This window comes from Anomaloglossus baeobatrachus, chromosome 3, assembly GCF_048569485.1.
Source record: "Anomaloglossus baeobatrachus isolate aAnoBae1 chromosome 3, aAnoBae1.hap1, whole genome shotgun sequence".
Classification (NCBI taxonomy): domain Eukaryota; kingdom Metazoa; phylum Chordata; class Amphibia; order Anura; family Aromobatidae; genus Anomaloglossus; species Anomaloglossus baeobatrachus.
The window spans coordinates 523,562,704-523,586,133 of record NC_134355.1 but is presented as its reverse complement, the minus strand read 5'-3'; the positions used below and the strand labels follow the sequence as shown (position 1 = coordinate 523,586,133).

The following is a 23,430-nucleotide window of genomic DNA, read 5'->3' as shown; positions in this document are numbered from 1 at the left end:
ACTTGCAGCCTTATAGCAGCCTTATTACAGCACACATTTCACTTACATTTTCATTTTATATATGTTGGTAATGAACTGGCAGTTTACCACTAAATGTCCATCGCCAACTACAGAAAGCGGGCCTATCTGTAAGCTAAAATAAAAACCAAAAAAACAAAAAAATTAATGAGAGTATGAGTTGGTGTACATGCAGCTTGTAAGCTCATGTTCACACTGGCCATAAGACATAAAAAACCAAAGATGAAAATAATACGAACATTTACCCTGCTATAACTAAAATAAAAGCATAATGCATATAAACATAGGATACTTAGTAAACACTATTTTTGATCGAAAAAGCATAAAGCCATCCCACCGCGACAAGGTGTACCCAATCGGGACAGTACCTACACTTTCTAACATTAAACCTCACCATGTGTCAACAGACCTCAATCTGAATAAGGGCAGAGAATGGCTGGGTCCCAACTGGACACACCGCCATGGGAAACACTAGAAGAAATGCCCGGCTCATTAAGAGGGGGTCCGCACCCTATTTGTACTGAGTACAAGAACTACAAAACAAAAAAGTGAGACGTAATATGAGTTGGTGTACACACTAGCCATAAGACATGTTCATATTATTTTCTTCTGTAAGCTAAAATGTAGAGGAGATAAAGATTTACAGCAGATTCTCACCCTGTAGAGGAAAAGTGATTTTCTTTTCTTTTCTTTCCTTCTTTCCTTTTTCTTTTCTTTCCTTTTTTTCTTTTCTTTGCTTTTTCTTTTCTTTGCTTTTTCTTTTCTTTGCTTTTCTTTTCTTTGCTTTCCTTTTCGTTCTTTCCTTTTCGTTCTTTCCTTTTCGTTCTTTCTTTCCTTTCTCATGAGACTTGTTGGTCTGCTTGGTTAAATCACCGTTTTATCTGCTGCAGAAGTAGACGTTCTCTAAATGCTATGCTCTTTATAACAATGCGCACATCACTGATACACCATTTCCTGTATACAATGTGCATAGGCGGAAAGCTGCCAATAAGGGATAGTAGTGGGGTTATACAGAGCTATTGAATATGGAGTATATGGCAGTATATTTTCTAGTCCTTTTGTGATAATCTGCTGATAGAACATCACTGCTGCAGTCAGGGACTGGAGCAGCAGCGCAGAGCCATCACTGGAACTGGGGTGGGTATTACTCACTTTGTTTTTTTAACATTATAGCAGAATATGCCATATTGTTTTCTAAAAGAGGGCAACTATTTATTTTAATTTCATCTGGAAAGCAAGAAACATAAACTAAGTGCATTGATGTACTGTAATATATTACTTCCCTGATTCACTAAAGCCATTTCACCAGAATTTTGGTGTGAATTGCTTTGAAAAGGCACCAAATTTTTGCTTACCTTGAAGATGCACAAACTTTTTGTTCTTTTTCATGTTAGTTTCTCCGCAAAAATGAGCCGTGCTGGAGCTGGACAGGGGCTCGTTGGGGCATAACAGGACAGCTTTCCTAATCTATGAGGAGCTTCGATTAGATTAGGTAGCATTCCCTAAACCAGAAAAATTACTCCAATCAGTGAGGAACTGCAGGAAGCTTTTTGGCGTGGGGCACGAAGGCACATGCCACTAGTCAGACATGCCTGATTTCAATAAGGTGTGAGATTCCTAATGAATAAAGTGCATCTAACTCCAATATGTCCCACCATCAAGACCAATCAGTAAATCGCCGGTTTTGATGAAATGAGCGTTTAGTGTAAGGCCACCAATATGGACAAGTTACTAGATTGCCTTTCTAAAGCTAAATGCCATATATAGAGTCACAAAATGCCAAAATCTTAAGATATATATTTTATGGGTTACTTAATATATAAACGTTGAAAATTATTCACACAAAGATAAAAATATTGGCACCATTAATGGAAGATAGGAAAATCTTGTGAAGGTAAAATACATCTAGTTGGGTACATAATCAATATAGAAAACGACATGTCCATGATTTCCAATCTGCCACATGCATAATAGACATACCAAAGACAAAATAACATGAATGTAAAGCAACAACCTATATACTCAATTATTATTATTTATTTTCATTTTATAGGGCACCCTCGATTCCATGGTGTTTTAAATGATAATGGATACATACAAAAAACACACAAATTACAGTGAACAAACTAATACTGACAAACGGGTACAGAGTGGAGAGGACCCTGCACTTGTGTGCTTATGTTCTACAGGATAATGAAGGAGACAGTAGGTTGGGGGGTTTCAACAGCTCTGGTGGTGGTGAGGCAGAATCTCTGATAGTGAAGAAGTGGCAATGGAGTCATTGCAGGCTTTAAGTTGTTCTGAAGAGATGGGTTTTCAAGTTCCGCCTGAAAGTTTAAAATATAAGGGATAATCGGACTTGGGGCACAGATTCCAGAGGATAGGGATTACTCAGGAGAAGTCTTGCTTGCAATTTGGTGGGGAAAGTACTAGTGTGGTGTAGAGAAGGAGGTTTTGGGAGGATTAAAGATTATGTGGTGTGAGCTATCAGGAGGTTAGTTCAGAGGTATATGGGGAGACTGATTATGTAGGTCAGTGTTAGTAACTTGAATTGTTTATGATGGGGAATTGGGAACCACTGAAGGGATATGCCGAGGGGAGACGCAGAGGATTAGTAAGGAGAGAGGTGGATTAATAGGAGAGCAGAGTTAAAGAAGAACTGAAAAGCTGCGAGAGTGTTAACAGTAAGGCCATAGAGGAGGATATTGCAGTGATCGATGCGGGAGATGATGAGGGCATGAACTAGTGTTTTAGTTAATTGAGGGTTGAGGAAAGGACGGATTCTGGAAATACATTTGAGATGGAGGCGGCAAGAGGTTGGATGTGTGGTTTAAAGGACACAGCAGAGTTGACGGTTACTCTGAGGCAGCGAATTCAGATTCAGGGGAAAGCATGACGCAATTTATTGTGATGGATAGATCAGGTAGGGTAGATATGTGAGATGGAGGAAAGATGATGAGTTAATTTTTGTCTACATTGAGCTTTAGGAAGCAAGAGGAGCAGAAGGAGCATATGGCCGATAGACACTCCAGGATTCTGGACAGCAGAGACAAAGACCTTTTCGTGTTGAAACGTTGCACTATTTGCGCTATGATGGAATAAAAGGAAAAAAAAAATTTCACCCAAGAGGACACTGTCATCTACTTTATTGTATAGCAGAGAGGTAACGTCAGAGCCAGAGAGATAGATCTGAGTGTTATCAGCGTATCTATGTTCTACTTTGAGTTTTCCTAGGCTAAAGGTATAGATGGAGAAGAGTAGGCATCCCAAGACAGAGCCATGAGGGACTCTTGACAGAGCGGAAGGGATGAGGAGGTAGTGTGGGAGTAGGAGATGCTCAATTTGCTGTTAGAGAAATATGAGGAGATCCAGGAGAGGTCAAGGTCTGTGATATAGAGGGAAGGACGTGGTTGACTTTCTTGAAAGCAGAGGGTTTGTCTAGAAGGAGGAGTATAGAGAAAAGTCTGTTAGCTTTGGCGGTAAGTGAGTCAATAGTAGTTTTGGTTAGGGCAGTTTCATTGGAATGGTTTGAGCTGAAGCCGGATTGAAGGTTGTCAAAGAGTAGGTGAGATGAGAGGAAAGTAAAGTGTGGACGTGCTTTTCAAGAAGTTTGGAGGCGAACGGGAGAAGTGATATGGTCCGATAGCTGGATGTAGAGGTCGGGTCAAGGGAATGGTTTCTTTAGGATAGGTGTGGCATGTTTGAAAGCAGAAGAGAAGCTACCAGATGCTAATGATAAGTAGAAGAAATGGGTTAGAGTTGGGATAGGTTTGGTGGTGCTCCATACATGTCTCCGTACATAACGCAGAAATGTTGACAAAGGCTATGCTTATATGTACAGTGGGTGGTCAATCGCAGGTTGTCAGACAATATGAGTGTGCTATGATCATGTAAACCACTGTTATCTTGCTCTGTTTTAAATAGGCATTGGGCCCTTTTCACATACTAAAGTATTATATGATTATATAGAACTGACAGTTGACTTGACTAACTAATAAAACCTCTAACATTTTAGGTTTTGGTGTTTTGTGACTCTTTTGCTTTCTATATGAGTAATTGTCATCATAATTTATATCTAGTCACTAATATATGGGCCATCTATGATTTTTACTGCTTAACCCCTTCACGACCGGCCGATTTTTCGCTTTCCGTTTTTTTTTTTCGCCATTCTTTTTCTGAGAGACGTAACTTTTTTATTTTTCAGTTAATATGGTCATGTGAGGGCTCATTTTTTGCGGAACGAGCTGTACTTTTAAATGAAACCATCAGTTTTCCCATATAGTGTACTAGAAAATGGCAAAAAAATTCCAAATGCTGAAAAATTGCAAAAAAAGTGCGATAGCACTATGGTTTTTGAGATATTTTATTCACTGTGTTCACTATATGGTAAAACTGATGTGTGGGTGTGATGCCTCAGGTCAGTGCGAGTTCGTAGACACCAAACATGTATAGGTTTACTTTTATATAAGGGGTTAAAAAAAAATCGGAAGTTTGTCCGAAAAAAGTGGCGCACGTTTTACGCCATATTCCGTGACCCGTAACGTTCTCATTTTTCGGGATCTTAGGCTCAATGACGGCTTATTTTTTGCGTCTCGAGCTGACGTTTTTAACGGTACCATTTTTGCGCAGATGCTACGTTTTGATCGCCTCTTATTGCATTTTGCGCAAAAGTTGTGGCGACAAAAAAACGTCGTTTTGGCGTTTGGAATTTTTTTGCCGCTACGCCGTTTACTGATCAGATTAATTGATTTTATATTTTGATAGATTGGGCGTTTCTGAACGCGGCGATACCAAATGTGTGTATATTTTTTATTTTTTTAACCCTTTAATTTTCAATGGGGCGAATGGGGGGTGATTTGAACTTTTAGGTTTTTTTGTTTTTTTTTAATTTTTTAAAACTTATTTTTTAACTTCTTTTTTTTATTTTACTAGTCCCCCTAGGGGGCTATTGCGATCAGCATTCCGATCGCTCTGCAGTATCTGCTGATCACAGCTGCAAGGCTGTAAACAGCAGATACGCTCTCTTTCTCTTTTGCTGTGCCCCGGGCACAGCGAAAGTGAAACTAAGTCAGGTGTAGTACAGGAGTCATCACATGACCCTGTGCTACCATGACAACTATCGGGAGTCACGTGATCGCGTCACGTGACTTCCGGTTTCGGCGGTAAGTAAAAACTTTACCGCGATCGCGCTTATAATGGCGCTGTCATGTATTGACAGCGCCATATAAGGGGTTAATCGGCACGAGCAGATAACGATTCTGCTCGTGCCTAGCAGGCACACATCTCAGCTGTGAAAATCAGCTGAGATGTGTGCTGATCGCGGCATGCTGCCGCCGGAGGACCGCGGGCAGTAAGATTATGTCATTTAGGACGTAATTTTACGGCCCGCGGTCGTTAAGGGGTTAAAGAGTACCTATCTTTAAAGGGAACGAATCACCAGGATTTTCGTGTATAACCTAGTGCCAGTATAGCACTGGCTTTATCAGGCTGATTTTATACATACCTTAAGTTGTCAGCTCGGATGGTTAGGTTTTGAAATCCAAGAAAGTAAAGTTTATAAAATCAGCAGCTTCTTGAGTGACAGCCACGCAGAGGGAGCAGGTCCTATTGCCCTACCACACAGGTTCAGTCCGGCACCCGTTAGGGGATATCCATTAACCACTTAGGAACCTGATCAGGTATACCATCTATGTTTTGATCCCTATATTCTAATGATTAAAGATAAGTATCCTCACTATGACTCTCTTTGTATACTAGAAACTCTTTACCCGTATGTATACACAGCAGCATGTATCCCTGTAGACTGCAGTAAATATTACTTAAAGGATATACTATCGCAACTTCATTATAGTATACAAGCTCGTGCTTAACCTGGATTATGACACTACTCTGCTATGCTGTATAGGATACAGGAGCAAACTACTGCTTCTCTCCCACTGCATAATCAGACCTAGTAACAGGACGAGTATATATAAAACTGTGGCTATACCTGAGTATAGAATATGACTGGGCTATAGCAATATAGCGGTCTTACACATACTTGCGATCAATAGATCTAAGACTCTATATTGATTCATACTCTTGAGCATCTTCTCCTTGGTACTCGCCGCACCGCATCGCCTAGTAACAGCTCACCTTGCCTGATAATCACAGATGGTCCTTTTGATGAAGACCATATTATGGTTGAAACGTTAATTTTTGGACATCATATATGCATGAATTCCTTTTTTCAGAAATAAAAAAAATATATAAAAAGAAACCTTTTTCTTGTCTGACTACATTGAGGTAGTGTGCCGGAGTTCTCTTTTTATTATTATTCTTGAGTGACAGCAGCTGAGGATCAGATAATATCTGGGGGTGTAGTCATAATTATCCCCTCCCGCTATTAGAATTAGCATAAGTATTATACAATCGATTTAACTTTTCACTAGCAGGACCTGTGTAGGTCATACCCATGTGACCAGAAGGGGCGGGGCATCAGCCAACAAAGCTGATACCAGGAAGCTACATATTTCAGTTTGCTTATGTCCGTGATTCTGGAACACATAAAAACTGTCACATATATACCAGAACCACTGATGTGTGAAAGAGGCCTTATAGAGACTACAGAAGTACTTGGCCGAGCACACTCTCCTGTATATGGGAGAGTCACCTGAGATGGCTGTTGGCTGAACAATTGACCAAAGCATTGTTGAACCAACAGCCATCTAATGTGTATGGCCAGCCTGGATGTGTCACCAGTTCTGGTGACCCATTGGTGCATACTTCCAGAAGGAGAACCATGTTTAACAATGCCACTGATAATAATGATAGGACAATTCCCACAACAACAAAATTGACTCCATCTTTCAGAGGTTATTTTTCCATTTTCTGGCCTTTTTGTCGTTTAGCTGCTGTCTTTTCTTCCTACATTGTGTAAATGATATTGTCACCTTTTGTGTTCCAGATGCAGATCATCATGTCCTGGTGATGTTCATTATTCACTGTTTAAACTGGATGAAGATTCACTATGCAGAGAAGACAAAGAGGAGTGAACACTGGACTTCTATTATTATTTGCCCAAATTTATCAATTTGGCCTCAATAACATCCCCCCTGTGACATTGGCGACACTTGGACTGAATGTGTATCTTTTTTTAAATCCCTTGAAGCATCTGCATTATGTTTGTATTAGTGTCCATGAAGGTTATCACAGAGGAGACTGGCAGCGCTTGCTCCTGTCACCATTTCACCATGCTGATGACTGGCACCTGTACTTTAACATGGTGTCTCTGTTATGGAAGGGCACCAAACTAGAACAGAGGCTGGGAAGTGTTCTGTTTGCGCTAATAATTGCAGTATTCTCTCAGCTGATCGGACTGGTTTATATTCTCCTGGAATCAATCCTAGCGGAGTCCATGGACGACCCATCTTACAAGATGCAATGTGCTGTAGGATTCTCTGGTATAAAATCAATACAATTATATACATGTAAACAATATTCTTATTTATATTCTTTTTTTTAGACATCTTCCCATGCCAGATAGTGAACCACTGCTTGTCATATTTAGCAATCCAGCTATGGACATTAGATAGGTGCATTGCTTTCTATAAGTTGTGTCCAGCTCTGAGCATTTCACTGAAAGATGTCATATCCTGGCCAATTTCACATTTCCGACAATCATAGTATAACAACAGACTGTTATGCCCGGCTTTGCCTCGGTTCTCCTGACCGTTCTACTGTCTGCTAGGTCTGGACTGGCCGCATGTCTCTTGACCAGAACTCAAGAGCCTTATATTTGCCTCTGATGATGTGTTCAACATCATCAGAGGCAAATATAAGGCTCTTGAGTTCTGGTCAAGAGACATGCGGCCACTCCAGACCTAGCGGACAGTACTCCGACTCCCACCATATAATTGATGTGTGATATGTTACCAATAGAAGAGCAGGGTATGTACCAATTCACAGTTGGATCCAGATGAGCTACAGTATTATAAGTGGGAGGCTGCATGGGTGCATAATACTGTTGATGACTGCAAACACATGACCTCAGCGGCTGCATTCACATGGAAACCATGTAAGGTGCCAGTCACATGATTTCCTGAACTTTAGGTGTGTGAGTGGCCAATCATAAGTATTTATCTTGCCCATATATTAGTGAGATTGTCAAGCTTGTAAATTTGAAATTTATTTTCAGTCATTTTATGTATGTTATTAAAGGGAATCTGTCACCAAGTTTTTACTACATCATCTGAAAGCAGCATAATATAGGAAATGAGACCCTAATTCCATTGATGTATCACTAAGGGTGCTTTCACATGAGTGGTATTTCGCCACTCTGCCAGATCCGTCACAGCTCCAGTACAGTGCAATACAGTTCAATGGCATCGCGGCAAGCTCCGTTCACATGCTGTCATGTGACCGGAGCTTGCCGCGATGCCATTGAACTGTACTGGAGTTGTGCCGGATGTGGCAGATCGGCGAAATACCGCTGATGTGAAAGCACAGTTAGTTCACTGGTTGCAGCAATTGTGGCGCAATCAGAGTTTTTAGATGTAATATAGCAGAGCTCAGACAGCTAACACACCAGATTAACAGCTTTCCATGTACATTATACTGTATACTGAGAGTAAGCTGATGCTGGGGGTAGTGTTGGACCTGGATTCACGTGGGCACGTATTCCGGCAGTGATAATCTGCTGCTGATATAAAAAAAAACGTCAATTTATTGATCAACAGCACACAGCCTAATAAGTGACACATAGTTGAAATCAGTGTGATAGCCCCTATTTTATGCTATCCTCTGATTTTCATAGCAATAACCAGCTGACAGATTCTTTCCAGCTGGGTTCTCATGAGCATATTTATGGTTCAAATACTGACTTCTATGCCAGAACTTACTGTGTCTGAGGCCATAAGTTTGGGTCGCGAGACGCGCAGTCAGTCCGAGCATTCCGGTCTGTATATAAACCATGAAATATGCGTGTGTTAACCCAGCTGAATTGTAAACTTTTAAATTTTAAATGGTATAATACAAAATAACAAATACCTTTTGTATCCGCTTTTTTCTAGGAGTTCTGTTTGCATTAAAAGTTCTTAACAATCATTATTACCCTGGAGGTTATAGCAACGTATTTGGCATTCACATTCCTAACAAGTATGCTTGCTGGGCTGAGCTGGTGGCTATCCACATCCTGTCACCAGGGTAAGTTTCTGCACAACATTTCTTTCCTTTTTTTGCAATATATTCCTGCACCAGAAATGAAGCTGCCGTGGTACACTGCTCAGAATGGGTGCTGAAAGTTGGTTGGGCAGGAAACAGCATTGGGAATTACTTTTATTATATTACTAGCTGTAGTACCCGGCATTGCCCGGGATAGTAAGTAAGTCTCCCGCTCTCCCGCTCTCCCTCTCTCCCACTCTCCCTCTCTCCCTCTCTCCCACTCTCCCACTCTCCCACTCTCCCACTCTCCCTCTCTCCCTCTCTCCCACTCTCCCTCTCTCCCACTCTCCCTCTCTCCCTCTCTCCCACTCTCCCTCTCTCCCACTCTCCCTCTCTCCCACTCTCCCTCTCTCCCACTCTTCCTCTCTCCCACTCTTCCTCTCTCCCACTCTTCCTCTCTCCCACTCTTCCTCTCTCTACCACTCTTCCTCTCTCTACCACTCTTCCTCTCTCTACCACTCTTCCTCTCTCTACCACTCTTCCTCTCTCTACCACTCTTCCTCTCTCTACCACTTTTCCACTCTTCCTCTCTCCCATTCTTTCTCTCTCACTCTCTCCTACTGCCACACTCTCCCACTGTCACTCTCTCCCACTCTCCCTCTCACCACCGAAATCATAATAACTGACGCATAAGCTGTCTTATACTAAGAATCTCCTTTATTTCCTGTAGCAAACAATCACATCTCCTATTAACCCCTTCATGCTCTTTGTATATATACGTCCTAGATCGTGTCCCCCCCGGCTATCTAAGTCTGCGGCAGTGAGCCCGCGGTAACCCGTGCACATGTCTGCTGATCAAATTAGCAGACATATGTCGCTAACAGGCGTGGGTGGATTAGAGTTGTCATGGTAGCGCGGGGTCAACTGATGACCCCTGAAGCTACCATGACTCATATCCTGTGAGAGCCGACAGAGCGACGGCAGCCACTGTAGTATCGCTCTGATCAGCACAAGCAAGTGAAAAACATACATTTAGAAACATGCATTTACAAAAATAAATTGAGAAAAATACATGGTGCCTACAGTGAAACATGCTGGTGGTAATGTCCCTATGTGGGGCTGTATGATGCTGTTAATGTCACAGAGCTACATTTTATTGATGCTATTATGAATTCACAGATGTAATGCTCTATACTGAAAGACAAGATTCCACCATCACTTTGTGCCTTTGGTAGTCATGTACAGTGCCTTGTGAAAGTATTCGGTTCCCTTGAATTTTTTAACCTTTTCACACATTTTAGGCTTCAAATATAAAGATACAATTTTTAATGTTCTGGTGAAGAATCAACAACAAGTAGGACACAACTGTGAAGTTGAACGAAATGTATTGTTTATTTTAAACTTTTTTTAAAAAATAAATAACTGAAAAGTGGGGCGTGCAATATTATTCGCCCCTTTACTTTCAGTGCAGCAAACTCACTCCAGAAGTTCATTGAGGATCTCTGAATGATCCAATGTTGTCCTAAATGACTGATGATGATAAATATAAGCCACCTGTGTGTGATGAAGTCTCCGTATAAATGCACCTGCTCTATGATAGTCTCAGTGTTCTGTTTAAAGCGCAGATAGCATCATGAAGACCAAGGAACACAGCAGGCAGGTCCGTGATACTGTTGTGTTGACATTTTAAAGCCGGATTTAGATACAAAAAATTTCCAAAACTTTAAACATCCCAAGGAGCACTGTGCAAGCGATTATATTTAAATGAAGGAGTATCATACCACTGCAAATCTGCCAAGACCCAGCCGTCCATCCAAACTTTCATCTGAAACAAGGAGAAGACTGATCAGAGATGCAGTCAAGAGGCCCATGATCACTCTGGATGAACTGCAGAGATTTCCAGTGGGAGAGTCTGTCCATAGGACAACAATCAGTCGTACACTGCACAAATCTGGCCTTTTTGGAAGAGTGGCAAGGAGAAAGCCATTTCTCAAAGATATCTATAAAAAGTGTTGTTTATAGTTTGCCACAAGCCACCTGGGAGACACACCAAACATGTGGAAGAAGGTGCTCTGGTCAGATGAAACCAAAATCGAACTATTTGGGCACAATGTCAAACGATATGTTTGGCGTAAAAGCAACACAGCTCATCACCCTGAACACAGCATCCCCACTGTCAAACATGGTGGTAGCAGCATCATGGTTTTGGCCTGCTTTTCTTCAGCAGGGACAGGGAAGATGGTTAAAATTGATGGGAAGATGGATAGAGCCAAATACAGGACCATTCTTGAAGAAAACCTGTTGGAGTCTGCAAAAAACCTGAGACTGGGACGGAGATTTGTCTTCCAACAAGACAATGATCCCAAACATAAAGCAAAATCTACAATGGAATGGTTCACAAATAAACGTATTCAGGTGTTAGAATGGCCAAGTCAATGTCCAGACCTGAATCCAATCGAGAATCTGTGGAAAGAGCTGAAAACTGCTGTTCACAAACCCTCTCTATCCAGCCTCACTTAGCTTGAGCTATTTGCAAAGGAAGAATGGGCAAGAATTTCAGTCTCTGGATGTGCAAAACTGATAGACACATACCCCAAGCGACTGCAGCTGTAATCGCAGCAAAAGGTGGCGGAACAAAGTATTAACTTAAAGGGGACGAATAATATTGCACGCCCCAATTTTCAGTTATTTATTTTTCTAAAAAAGTTTAAAATAAGCAATAAATTTCGTTCAACTTCACAATTGTGTCCCACTTGTTGTTGATTCTCACCATAACAATAACATTTTTGTCTTTATGTTTGAAGCTTGAAATGTGGGAAAAGGTTGAAAAATTCAAGGGGGTGAATACTTTCGCAAGGTGCTGTACTTTTCCAACATGGCAATGACCCAAAACACACATCTATTGCATTTCTGAAAAACAGGATGAAAGTGATTCATGCGAGGTCATGCAAAATACTAGGCATAGTAGTTTTTGACAATGAATACAGATGCGGTACCGCACCACCGGGTTACCTGATTCAATACTGCGAGGGACAGGAGGAGCGACAATAACCACCAACGCTCTGTACAGCGGTGCTCATCAGAAAGGTACCAGTCCAGCGAAGATCATCAGAAGAGAAGGTAGAATCGTGACACAGGCTATTGTGTAAAAGTCCTTGCTTTATTATAATTCCATAAAAGGTCCGAGACCAGATGCTGGCACTCCAGAGGACGACGTCCGTTTTGCGCTGCTGTGCTTCTACGGGTCCAGGGGCAACAAAGGTAACGTGAATCTGCCTCCTCTCTGGTCTACGTCACCACTAATTAAAACAGATGAATGCAAAATTCAAAACATGCATAATACCATAAAAAAGTGACAAATAGAAATAGCACAGTAATACATGAAAACAATTACAAAAACACAGAGAGATCATTACGATCATTTAAACCTAAATTACTCTGTGCATGATATTTTATTATTAATCTGGCTTCAGTCTTAAAGGGAACCTGTCACCACTTTTTTGGCTATAAGCTGCGGCCACCACCACAGGGCTCTTATATACAGCATTCTAACATGCTGTATATAAGAGCCCAGGCCGCTGTGACTACATAAAAAACACTTTATAATACTTACCTAACGGTCGCGCTGCGGTGGAATTGGGTCACGGAGGCATCTCCGTTGTCCGGCGTCGCCTCTTTCGGCCATCTTTGTCCTCCTTCTGAAGCCTGGGTGCATGACGCATCCGACGTCATGCACACTTGCTGGCATTCAGGTCCTGAGCAGGCGCACTTTGATCTGCCCTGAGCAGGGCAGATCAAAGTATTGTAGTGCGCCTGCGCAGGACCGGCAAGTGTGTATGACGTAGACGCGTCATGCACGCAGGCTTCAGAAGAAGGAGGATGAAGATGGCCGAAAGAGGCGGCAGCGGACAACGGAGACGCCTCCGTGACCCAATTCCACCGCAGCGCGAACGTTAGGTAAGTATTATGAAGTGTTTTTTATGTAGTCACAGCGGCCTGGGCTCTTATATACAGCAAGTTAGAATGCTGTATATAAGAGCCCTGTGGTGGTGGCCACAGCTTATAGCCAAAAAAAAGTGATGACAGGCTCCCTTTAAGGAGAGTCCCATGAAGGTCTCCTCCCTTGGCAGGGAGTTTAACCCTAACCAGCCCAGCAAAAGAGAGGGTATTAGGATCACCATCTCAATATGTTCAACACAATGAATATGTCGTTCACATCTCTGAATGCTTATAGTCTTGCGGGACTTTAGAAACTTGCTGCATCCTGTTAAACTAGAGTAGTATACAGTAAGGTCTTGAGCTCCCTCTAATGGTGATTATATGCAACTATTTATTTATTTATCGAAAGGTTTTCCAAAACTAAAAAAAAAATCATGTTCTGTAGTTTCAAGAATTTCATATAAAGAAACTTATGCGGTATACACTAACTTTCAAGACTTCACAGAATACCCAATCTCACTCACTGTTGCTTTGTCTTAAAGGTTCAGGGCTTCTCCATTGGGTTTGAGGACAAATCGTTAGGTGGAAGAGAGCTTCCTTCTCCTTTCAATATATCAGTGATATGATGGGCCTGGCTTTCTGGCTCATTAGCTAAACCAGCTCATTTCAATATTGCAGCTGGGACAGAGACAGAGAAGGGGGCTGGCTTAGCTAATGATGCAATATAAAACATGAGAGAACATCCATCAATTTAAGAATGAAGTCCACCATACATCAGCTGCATTATGCATTATGACAGGGCTTCCTAAACAAATTATGAAGGAAGTGAAATTTAACGTCGGCTTGGTTAAGCTAAACAAGCACGGCCATTTTTCCCCCTCCTGTGACAGCCTGAGTCATGTATGTCTCACTGAAAAGCAAACTTGTGATTCATATTACATGTGTGAATACAGTAGAACCATAAATCTCACTCGGTGTTAAGGGTTGTAGAACAAACATTGCCACAGGCGGCAACATTGAAGATGTACATTTTTTCCACAGGAATGTCATACTTTGCACCAAAGATGAGAGGAAAATATTTGTCTGCTTGCCATAACTTAGATTGTTATATAAGCTATAAATGAACATCTCTAATCTATAAGAATGTAAATGTGGGCATTCCTGCAGCTTATACATCCAAAGTGCCAAATGTGCCATCACTTCTGGCCAAAATGATAAGGGTTAGAAGCAAGGGACAAATTTATGGCGATCATGTTCTCCAATAGGACCAGTGTCCTAATTAGACAACCGCTAACTAGAAATTGTAACACATGTAATACAAACTCTTGCTTTCATCTTACTCAGAGGTGTAGCTAGGGGTTCAGCTCAGCCAGTTGGAGTGGAGGGGGAAAACATCTGAGTGGGCCCCTAACCAGGTAACCCTCATTACAACTACGGTGGCAGTCCCTAATTGTGGGTATAGGGGAACCTCAGCAGATGACAACCCTGTTACTGAAAATTAAATCTCTACACAAAGAGCAACATCAACATTACCACCATATTGTGACCGCATAAGGGTGAATACCATCCCTGCAGAACATATAAGAGATTACAACACAGTTACATAAAGTGACTTACAGCTGGTGTTCTTTCTGATGGAGTCATTCATTTTTCCCATCTTTTTCATCTGGATCAAACTGACACAACAACCTTTCCTACAGCATTTACTCATTTGCAGAGATTACAACAAAGACGCATCCGAGCTGTCATTAACCTCTAATTACACCAATTGCCATTCCATTAGGGCAATTGAGGTGAACCAGGTAAAGTGCCGGAATTGTCACATCTAATGGTTGTGACAATCCTGGGCGTTTGCAGGCTGCTATTTTTAGGCTGGAGGGTCTCAATAAACATAGATCTCCCCAACCTGAGAATACCAGCCCCAGCTGTCGGCTTCATCATGGCTGGATCTCAAAATTTGTCGGGAACCGCACGCCGATTTTTAAAATTATTTATTTAAATAATTTTAAAAAGCCGTATGCGGTCCCTCTTATTTTGATACACAGCCAAGATAAGTGCATGGCTGGGGGGCTACCGCCTGTAGCCATATGCTTTATCTGTGCTGGGTATCATATGTGGGGAGCGTATGCCAATTTTTTTATTTATTTTTACACCACGATAGGAATACACACATACATACAGCGTCTCTGATTGAAAGCAGTCAGACACACTGTAATACAGGGTGGGGGCACGTCTGACTGCAATCAATCAGAGATGCGAGGACTGCCAGTAAGCGGTGGAATCAGTGCATATCCATGAAGGATAATGAGCAGCCCCGGAAGTAGTGTTACAGCCGTGTGGAGACTGGTAAGTATAAAGCGCTTGCTCCAATCCCCTATACCTTCTCTCACCATTTTTAAGCGCCTGATTCAGGTCCCCATAGACTTATATGGGGACCGGCATCCAGCCAGATATCATGGATCAATTCTGGGCCCAAACCGGGTTTTTTTTTTTGTTTGTTTTTTTTTTAAAACCGGTTGGACCCACCGATCCTTGGTATCTGCGAGTCCGACCATCACTATGTATAAGGTGTTTAAGTGGCATAAATGAAAGACATTACACATCTAAATCCTGGGCACATAGTTGATTACACGATAAATGTACTTGTGGTCTGTATGAGCTTTGGTAGAAGAAAACCAAAATAAACTGTATTGGGACCTTATGTCACTATTGAGGACCGTATGTAATATGTAATGCTCTTCTTTTTTTTATTTTTTTTTTTTTGGTACAACCCTCCTATAATTCTATAGAATATACAAAATAAGGAGCACAACCGAAGCTAACTAATATTGCCCCCACATTACCCCCTCCACATGTTTTCCTATTTTCTGTTGTCCAAACCTGAGTGCATCTTATAGTCTGACAAATATGGTACTCACCTTCTGGCGGCGTCATCGTTTTTCAGCATCACTCCTGCTGCACGCCACCATTTTGTGCCCCTAACTTCTGACTGTCTACAAGTGAGAATTTACGTCACAAGTAATGATGAGTGAGTTTCGAAATACTTATTCGCGATACTCGTAATGAGTACTGTCTAATACTCGCGTATGCATTTCGAATAGTGTGTGCAATGCAAGTCAATGGGGAATATTCACAATGTAACTAGTAACCCGAACGCCGCACTGTTCGTGCGAGTAGCAAATAGTACAGCATTCGGGTTACTTTGTGAGTTTTTCATCATTGATTTGCATTGCACACACTATTCGGAATGCATATGCGAGTATTAGACAGTACTCTTTACGAGTATCGTGAATCCGAGTATTTCGAAACATGCTCCTCATTAGTCACGAGGTCTCAATGCATCTCTATGAGAGCCAGAAGGAGGCCAGAATGAGGCTCTCACAGTTGTATTAGGTTATGACCTCTGGTGTACTCCATGAAACACTGGAGCTGCCAGTGGATAAGAAATCGACAGATACCAACTGGAGCGACGTTGGCAAAAGATGGTGCTGACTGCAGGTGAGTATAAGACAGGGGCAGGGGACTTACATTAAAAGCACCAATCCAAGAATGCTGAAGTGGTGCTGTAAAGGCAACCTATCAGGTCTAATAATGCTATTAACCTGCAGATATGGGGTTAATCTACAGGTTAATGTCAACATAACCATGACACAAATGGACAGCTGGCGCAATATCACAACGTGTTACTCACATAACAGTTGGTGGTATTGGCTTTCATATTGCATGGCACACAAACTACTTCATCTTTTTTTATTTCTTAATATTCACATAGTACAAAAGAATTTTGTATTCTGTATTAAAGAAGCCCTCACTGCTCTTTTCTTGTTTTCATGCTTTTGTTTTGGAAAATATATGGTGCACTTTGCGCTAGTTTTGTTCTTTTTAGTAAATGTTACATACAGTGTGTCCACCCATATCCTGTCCATCGCCATTAACTTGAGAACGGCGGCAGCTATAGGCATAGAAGTGGTGTCTAGGTATAGTAAAGTAGCCATGCACTACGCAATGAAACCACCTATAGCGCCACCTGGTGGAAAACAATGGAGTTAGCATTTTTATCTCGAAAACGGAACGAGATAGAGAAAAAAAGTGAATTAAAAAAATTGTAGAGCATCATCAATTCAATACGAATCGACACCTTGTATACAGAAATGCTATGATATGAAACCCATGATCCCTCCCAAAACTTTGAATGCTGGTCACGCATATGGCGCTCATTTAACTTTGATGCTCAAAGTGGCCACCATCAGCTGCAATGCACATCTGGACTCTGGACAGCATACTGTATCTTGCTGCACGTTGTGCAATATGGTAGGTGACATGTTTGCACAAGCATCTGTGATACATCGTTGTAGGTCCTGCAATGTTGGTGGAGGGGTGGCATACACCTGCTGTTTGATGTGACCTTACAGAAAGAAGTCCAATGGGTCAGGTCAGGTGAGCGTGGAGGCCACTCCACGCAGCCACCATACCCAATGACTTGTAGGAAGGTCTCCATGAGGTATCACTTCACGTCCGCAGCCTTGTGAGTTTTACACGTTCTAATAATAGCATTTCTGTATGCAAGGTATCGATTTGTATTGAATTGATGACGCCCTACAACTTTGTATTTCACTTTTTTTCTCTGTCTCGTTCCGTTTTCAAGATAAAAATGCTAACTGTTGTTTTCCACCAGGTGGCACTATAGGTAGTTTCATTGCGAAGCGCATGGCTACTTTACTATACCTAGACACCACTTCTATGCCTATAGCTGCCGCTGTTCTCAAGTTAATGGCGGTAGACACACTGTATAGTGTAATATAGGAAATACATGCAGAATTCAGGTTTATTAGTCCACTTTAACGAGTACCTATTCATTTTCTGTGGTTTTGCTTTTTAATTTTAAGAAAACAGTGGACAGACACAGACATAACAAAAATTAGAAAAATGCCCATGAGTGGCCCTAAAGCCACACCAAAGGACCAGACTTTCTAGGAAAAGCCATATCTGAACTTCCTGGATGAGTTTTCGCCCTGCATAGCAGGGTCCTACAACCCTATGTGACCCTCCATCACACTGCGAAGCGCAAGATTTCTCTTGATATCGCAAGTCGTGATGAGCGACCTGCTCGAAAAGAGTAACAAACATTTTGATGCTCGGGTGCTCAGTACTTGTTTACTCAGTATAATTGAAGTTAAGTATTACAGTTGGTATCTTAGTGGCATGTATTAATGTCATCATGTGTGCCTTTGTCTCATCTCTTTTCTTTTACTTTTTTTTGTTATAGTCCCAAGTCATCTTCTCCAAATAGTGCAGCTTATAACTAGACATTTTGTGCCTTCTTTGTTCCCGGCTATTCAATTCTACTGTTACTTTAAGTGCTCGATTACTTTGGAGGTGAAAGCCTGGAGCACATTTATTTTAATTAATGACAGAACAAATGAAATTGTATATATTGTATTTCCCATGTGAAGTAGCACATTAATAAGCAGTACAGAGACTGAATAATGATTGAACCCAAATGGCCGGTGCTGGTGGAGGTACAGAGGGTGTATGTGTAATTATCACTGGACGATAGGCTTGCTGCGTATAAGTACACAGTGCTTAGCTCATTATTTGAGGAATTAACATCTGGATCTGGAAGAGATGATGTTTGGGAGCAGTTTTACTAATAGAGAACATCTTGTTTGGCCATCAAAATAACAGTAGTAAAATTTTAAGTAATTGTCAAAAAAGAAACGATTTACAATTTTGCGTACAATTTAATTCCAGGCAAATACTTACCAAGTTATGGAGCACTACTTTCCCCTAAGCTTCACTTTCTAAATATTGTAAGGCTCATCTGGTGTCCATGATGAATTTTATGTGAGTTTTTGATGCTGCATAGTTTGGTGCGTTAAAAACGCTGCATGTTACGGTTAAAGGGAAGGGATATTTAGAAATTTCGTACCTAATGTGCTTTTTTCATGCAGCCTATACTGACCTGCGCTCACTTTACGGCACTGTTGCAGTGATGTCAGTCATTGCACAGATGTAGCAGAGCTGAAGATGCTCGTCCGCTTTTGGACTATGTTGGAGGGGGGTTTTTTTTGGTTAATAAAGATGGAGTCCTAAATATCTTCTGTTTATATTTCAAATAAAATATTTTTGTCTCCGTGTTGTAGTTTTATTTTACTGTTAAAATAACAGACAATCACAGACACTGTCACAGAGTGGGCGTCTGTAATTAGATGCTGGAGTAACTTGAAACCAGCCCATACATTCTAGCATCTAGAGTATATGGGCAGATTGCAGGTTACTCCAACAGCTAATCAGACGCCCATTCTGCGTGACAGCATTTGTGATTGGCTGTTGGGTCCCTCACACATATAGTAGTGTAAAAATAAATAATTAAAAAAAATGACGAAGCTCTCCACGGTACTTGATTCTCAGCGCAGACAAAGCAGATGGCTATGGGCTGCCACCCTCATCTGCCTGGCTTTACCTTGGTTGGCAATCAATACAGGGAAGCTCATTAATTTTTTTTTAATTATTGTAAAAAATAATTTAAAAAAATTGTGGGCTCCAGCCGTATTTTGATCGCCAGTCAGGTAAAACCAGGCACCTGGGGGCTGAGATTCTAAGAGTTCTAGTAAACAGTTAAAAAAAAAAAAAAACACAACACATAGAACAAACTTTATTAGAAATAAAACAAAAAAAATTTATAAAAAAATTCTTAGTCCGACGTAGTCCCTAGGCAGAGCAATGTCAGCTCTGCTTCATTACTCTGTACAGACAAGCATCTCTACAGAGCGAAAAACAGGCTGACACTGACAGTGATAGTTGAAGTTCAATCGAGTCCATGGCTCAGCCATGGACTCGGGTGAATCCTGACGTCACCGTGAACACGGCGGAAGACTGCAGAGTGATGAGCAGTGCAGTGAATACCCCCTGGAAGTTAATGATTGGACCCAGAAGCAGCAGGGCGACAGAGTCTGCAGGACACATCGCAGGACCTGTAAGCATAATGACAATGTTTATTATTAACTATATTCTTTATTTTACAGCCCCGCCCCCACACTCCATCCCATAACTGTAAAGTCCAAGCTCAAGGTTCGGACACAAGTTTGCGTTATCTCCGACCCTGGACAGACTTCACAAAAAGTTTGGGCTAGACTCCCGGTCCCAAACATCCAGGGGGTTCGCCCATCACTACTCTCAGGTCCTCCTGCAATCTTTAGTGGTCGGTCACAGCAGAAATGCTGCACACCTTCCTCCCTTGCATTTGGCCTACAAACACACATCAGATCACACACACACATCAGATCGCGCACACACACTCATGCACACTCATATACACACACACACACACATCAGATTGCGCGCGCACACACACACACACACACACACCCTCACCACATCCAGCGATATCGATAGCTTCGGCTGGCAGAGAATCGTGGGACTCAATCATGTGCAGTGGCGCATGAGCACTTGCTGGTGTAATGCATAGAGGACCTGTGGCTGGAACACATTTTTTTTATGGATACCCATTATATATACAGTTAAAACCAGAAGTTTACATTCACTTTATAAAAAGACACATCTGCATGTTTTTCTCACTATCTAACATGAAATTAGAATAAACCTTTTCCGTTTTAGGTCAATTCGGAACCAAAATTATTTATATTTGCCAAATGCCAGAATAATGAGAGAGAGAATATTTTAAGGCATTTTTATTACTTATTATTTTATTATTACTTTACTACTTTTATGCCATGTATTTTGTGAAATGCACCAGTCCTTCCTGCAGCAAAACAACCCCACAACATGATGCTGCCACCCCCTGTGTTTCACAGTTGTAATAATTTTCTTAGGCTTTAAAGCTTTTCCCTTTTTCCTCCAAACATATCGATGGTAATTATGGCCAAACAGTTCAATTTTAGTTTTGCCAGACCACAGGACATGTCTCCAAAAATTAAGTTCTTTGTTCCTGCACACATTGATCTGGCTTTTTATGTTTCTTTTGGAGTAATGGCTTCCTCCTCAGAGTGGCTTTTCAGTCCATGTTGATACAGTACTCGTTTTAATGTGGATAATGACACAATCTTACCAGCTTCCGCCAGTATCTTCACGAGTTTTTTTGGTTTTGTTCTTGGGTTGATATGTACATGTCTGACCAAAGCACATTCATCTCTGGTATACAGAACCCATCTCCTTCCTGAGTGGTATGATGGCTGGACATTCCCATCATGTTTGTATTTTGCATATCATTGTTTTTAAAAATTAACGATGCACCTTCAGGTATCTCGAAATTTCACCCAAGGATGAACCAGACTTATGCAGGTTCATAGTTCTTTTCCTGAGATCTTTAAAACCAATGCTTTATTAATACAATTAAATATGTTAAATAAAATAACAACCTAAATCGGCACCCAAGACATAAACACACAAGACTAAATCAAACAGTGGTGTGCAAGTGAACAACTGACCGTAGCAGTGGAGTGCAGGGATTTCTCAATGGTCAGGTTTCAGTTTGTCAGATAAAGGGACTTAAGGGTAGAGCCTATCTAAGTGCACTCTGTCTCACCCTTCCTGACAATGGAGGGTAACTTAATTTTTTGGATACCCCCTGCTCAACGATGGCTAATCCTGACTGACCCTTAGCTCCACTAATAGGGGTGACAACCACCAAGCCTAACCAAAGTGCCTAAAATGGTGATTATACAAAAGGACAGACATGCAACATGAAGGTCAATAAACCGCTTAAATTCTAGACACGGTCTTTGTCAATACAAAATAACCAGCAATTGAGATAGTGCATATATTTCCCATTCAATACAGTTGTCAGGAACAGATCTGGCTTTAAATTCAATACTGTATCAGTTTGTTAGTTCCAAGCAGAGTGGTGAACCAAACTTAAGAACACTCTCTGCTATCCCAACACGTGTCACCCCCTCCTAACATAATAAATGGGGGATCATCAGGGGAATTCTTATATGATATCAGACTAGTCGCTGGCACAATGCTGGGAAATAATGTTGTACTGTGCTTTCTACCGTAATAATGACAGCAAGTCACGCTTAAGGGAAAGACCAGCATGCAGAAATTGGAAGGCTGAGAGAGCCTTACACTAAAGCCATCCAAGATTAGGTCATTCAAATAGTTGAAATGGGCTCCCAAAGGTACTATTAAGGAAAGATACCTCCATATCCTTAAAAACTCTGCACAATGTATCAAGCTGTGATTCAGGGAATGATATCCCTATACCCTTAAAGTGCTGTAAATAGTATCCGGCCGCTTGTCACACTCAACCCAGAAGGCTCCAGCCAAAATAATGTATTTACCAGATAAGTGAAAGCTCTGAAAACCAGGAGCAAAAAGGGGGGAAGCTAGTGAGGAGTCCTTAAGTTGTCTCCTATGTTGCGCAGCCACACTGTACCGCTGTGTGTGTGTATATATATAATATATATATATATATATATTATTTTTTTTTTTTTTTTAATGTAACTGTTTATTTTCAATGGGGCGAAAGGGGGATGATGTGAATTTTTAGGTTTTTTTTCTTTTTTCTTTTTCATACTTTTAAAAAAATTTTTTTTACATTATTTATTTACTAGTCCCCCTAGGGGACTTTATCACTACACAGTCCGATCGCCTGTGCATTTCTGCTGATCAGAGCAGATCTCCTGTGAATGCCTGCACTCTGTCGGCTATCACAGGAAGTATCAGGGGTCATCAGGGGTCATCAGCTGACCTCGCACTACAATGACAACACATTGGCGCCCCTTGATCGCGATGATGGCGGCGGAGAACTAACGGTTTGGGTAGATTTCCGATCCACTTGCGCCTATAAGCCACACATGTCTGCTGATCTCTCTCTCTCTTTTATTACTTATTATTTATTCTGCTCTCATGCCAGATATTGAGAAAAATATGCATATGTGTCTTTTTAAAGAGTGAATGTAAATTTCTGGTTTCAAATGTATAAATAAATATATATGTTGATCGCAACGTGCCACATTGACATCAGTTGAGGACGAATTGTTATGTTACTTGTGGGACTAAAGACACTGGTGATTAACAACTCCCCATAGTAAGTGTCTTTTCTGAAGTACTTCACTTCCTCACTTCCAGGAGCCCCATGAACATGATTGGTTATAGTATTAAATATTTCTGCAGTCATAGCTCTGTGGTTGCGTAAATATATAAATATGAGGCTTTTTTTACATTGATGCATATGTGATTTAACTATACGCACACATTGGCAAAGACCTGTACGTTACTCTCAGCTGGTGGGTTGAATCTGCTCGGAACCTGCCTGTGCCAGGCGACTCGATCCCCAGCTGGCAATTAAAGTAAACATACCTGGCTGGG

At 41.3% G+C, this 23,430-nt stretch overlaps 1 protein-coding gene across 2 annotated transcripts in view; it reads left to right on the top strand.

Moving 5' to 3' along the window:
* RHBDD1 (rhomboid domain containing 1) overlaps positions 1-23,430 on the top strand; it is a 116,565-nt gene that overhangs the window by 32,684 nt on the left and 60,451 nt on the right. The window contains exons 2-4 of one of the 2 annotated variants that reach the window (XM_075340766.1): positions 6,965-7,460; positions 9,069-9,201; positions 12,340-12,420. In XM_075340766.1, coding sequence (XP_075196881.1) covers positions 7,028-7,460; positions 9,069-9,201; positions 12,340-12,420 — 647 coding nt within the window. In that variant the 5' untranslated portion in view covers positions 6,965-7,027. The remainder of the gene's footprint in view (positions 1-6,964; positions 7,461-9,068; positions 9,202-12,339; positions 12,421-23,430) is intronic. The other variant, XM_075340767.1, reaches the window with a different exon arrangement.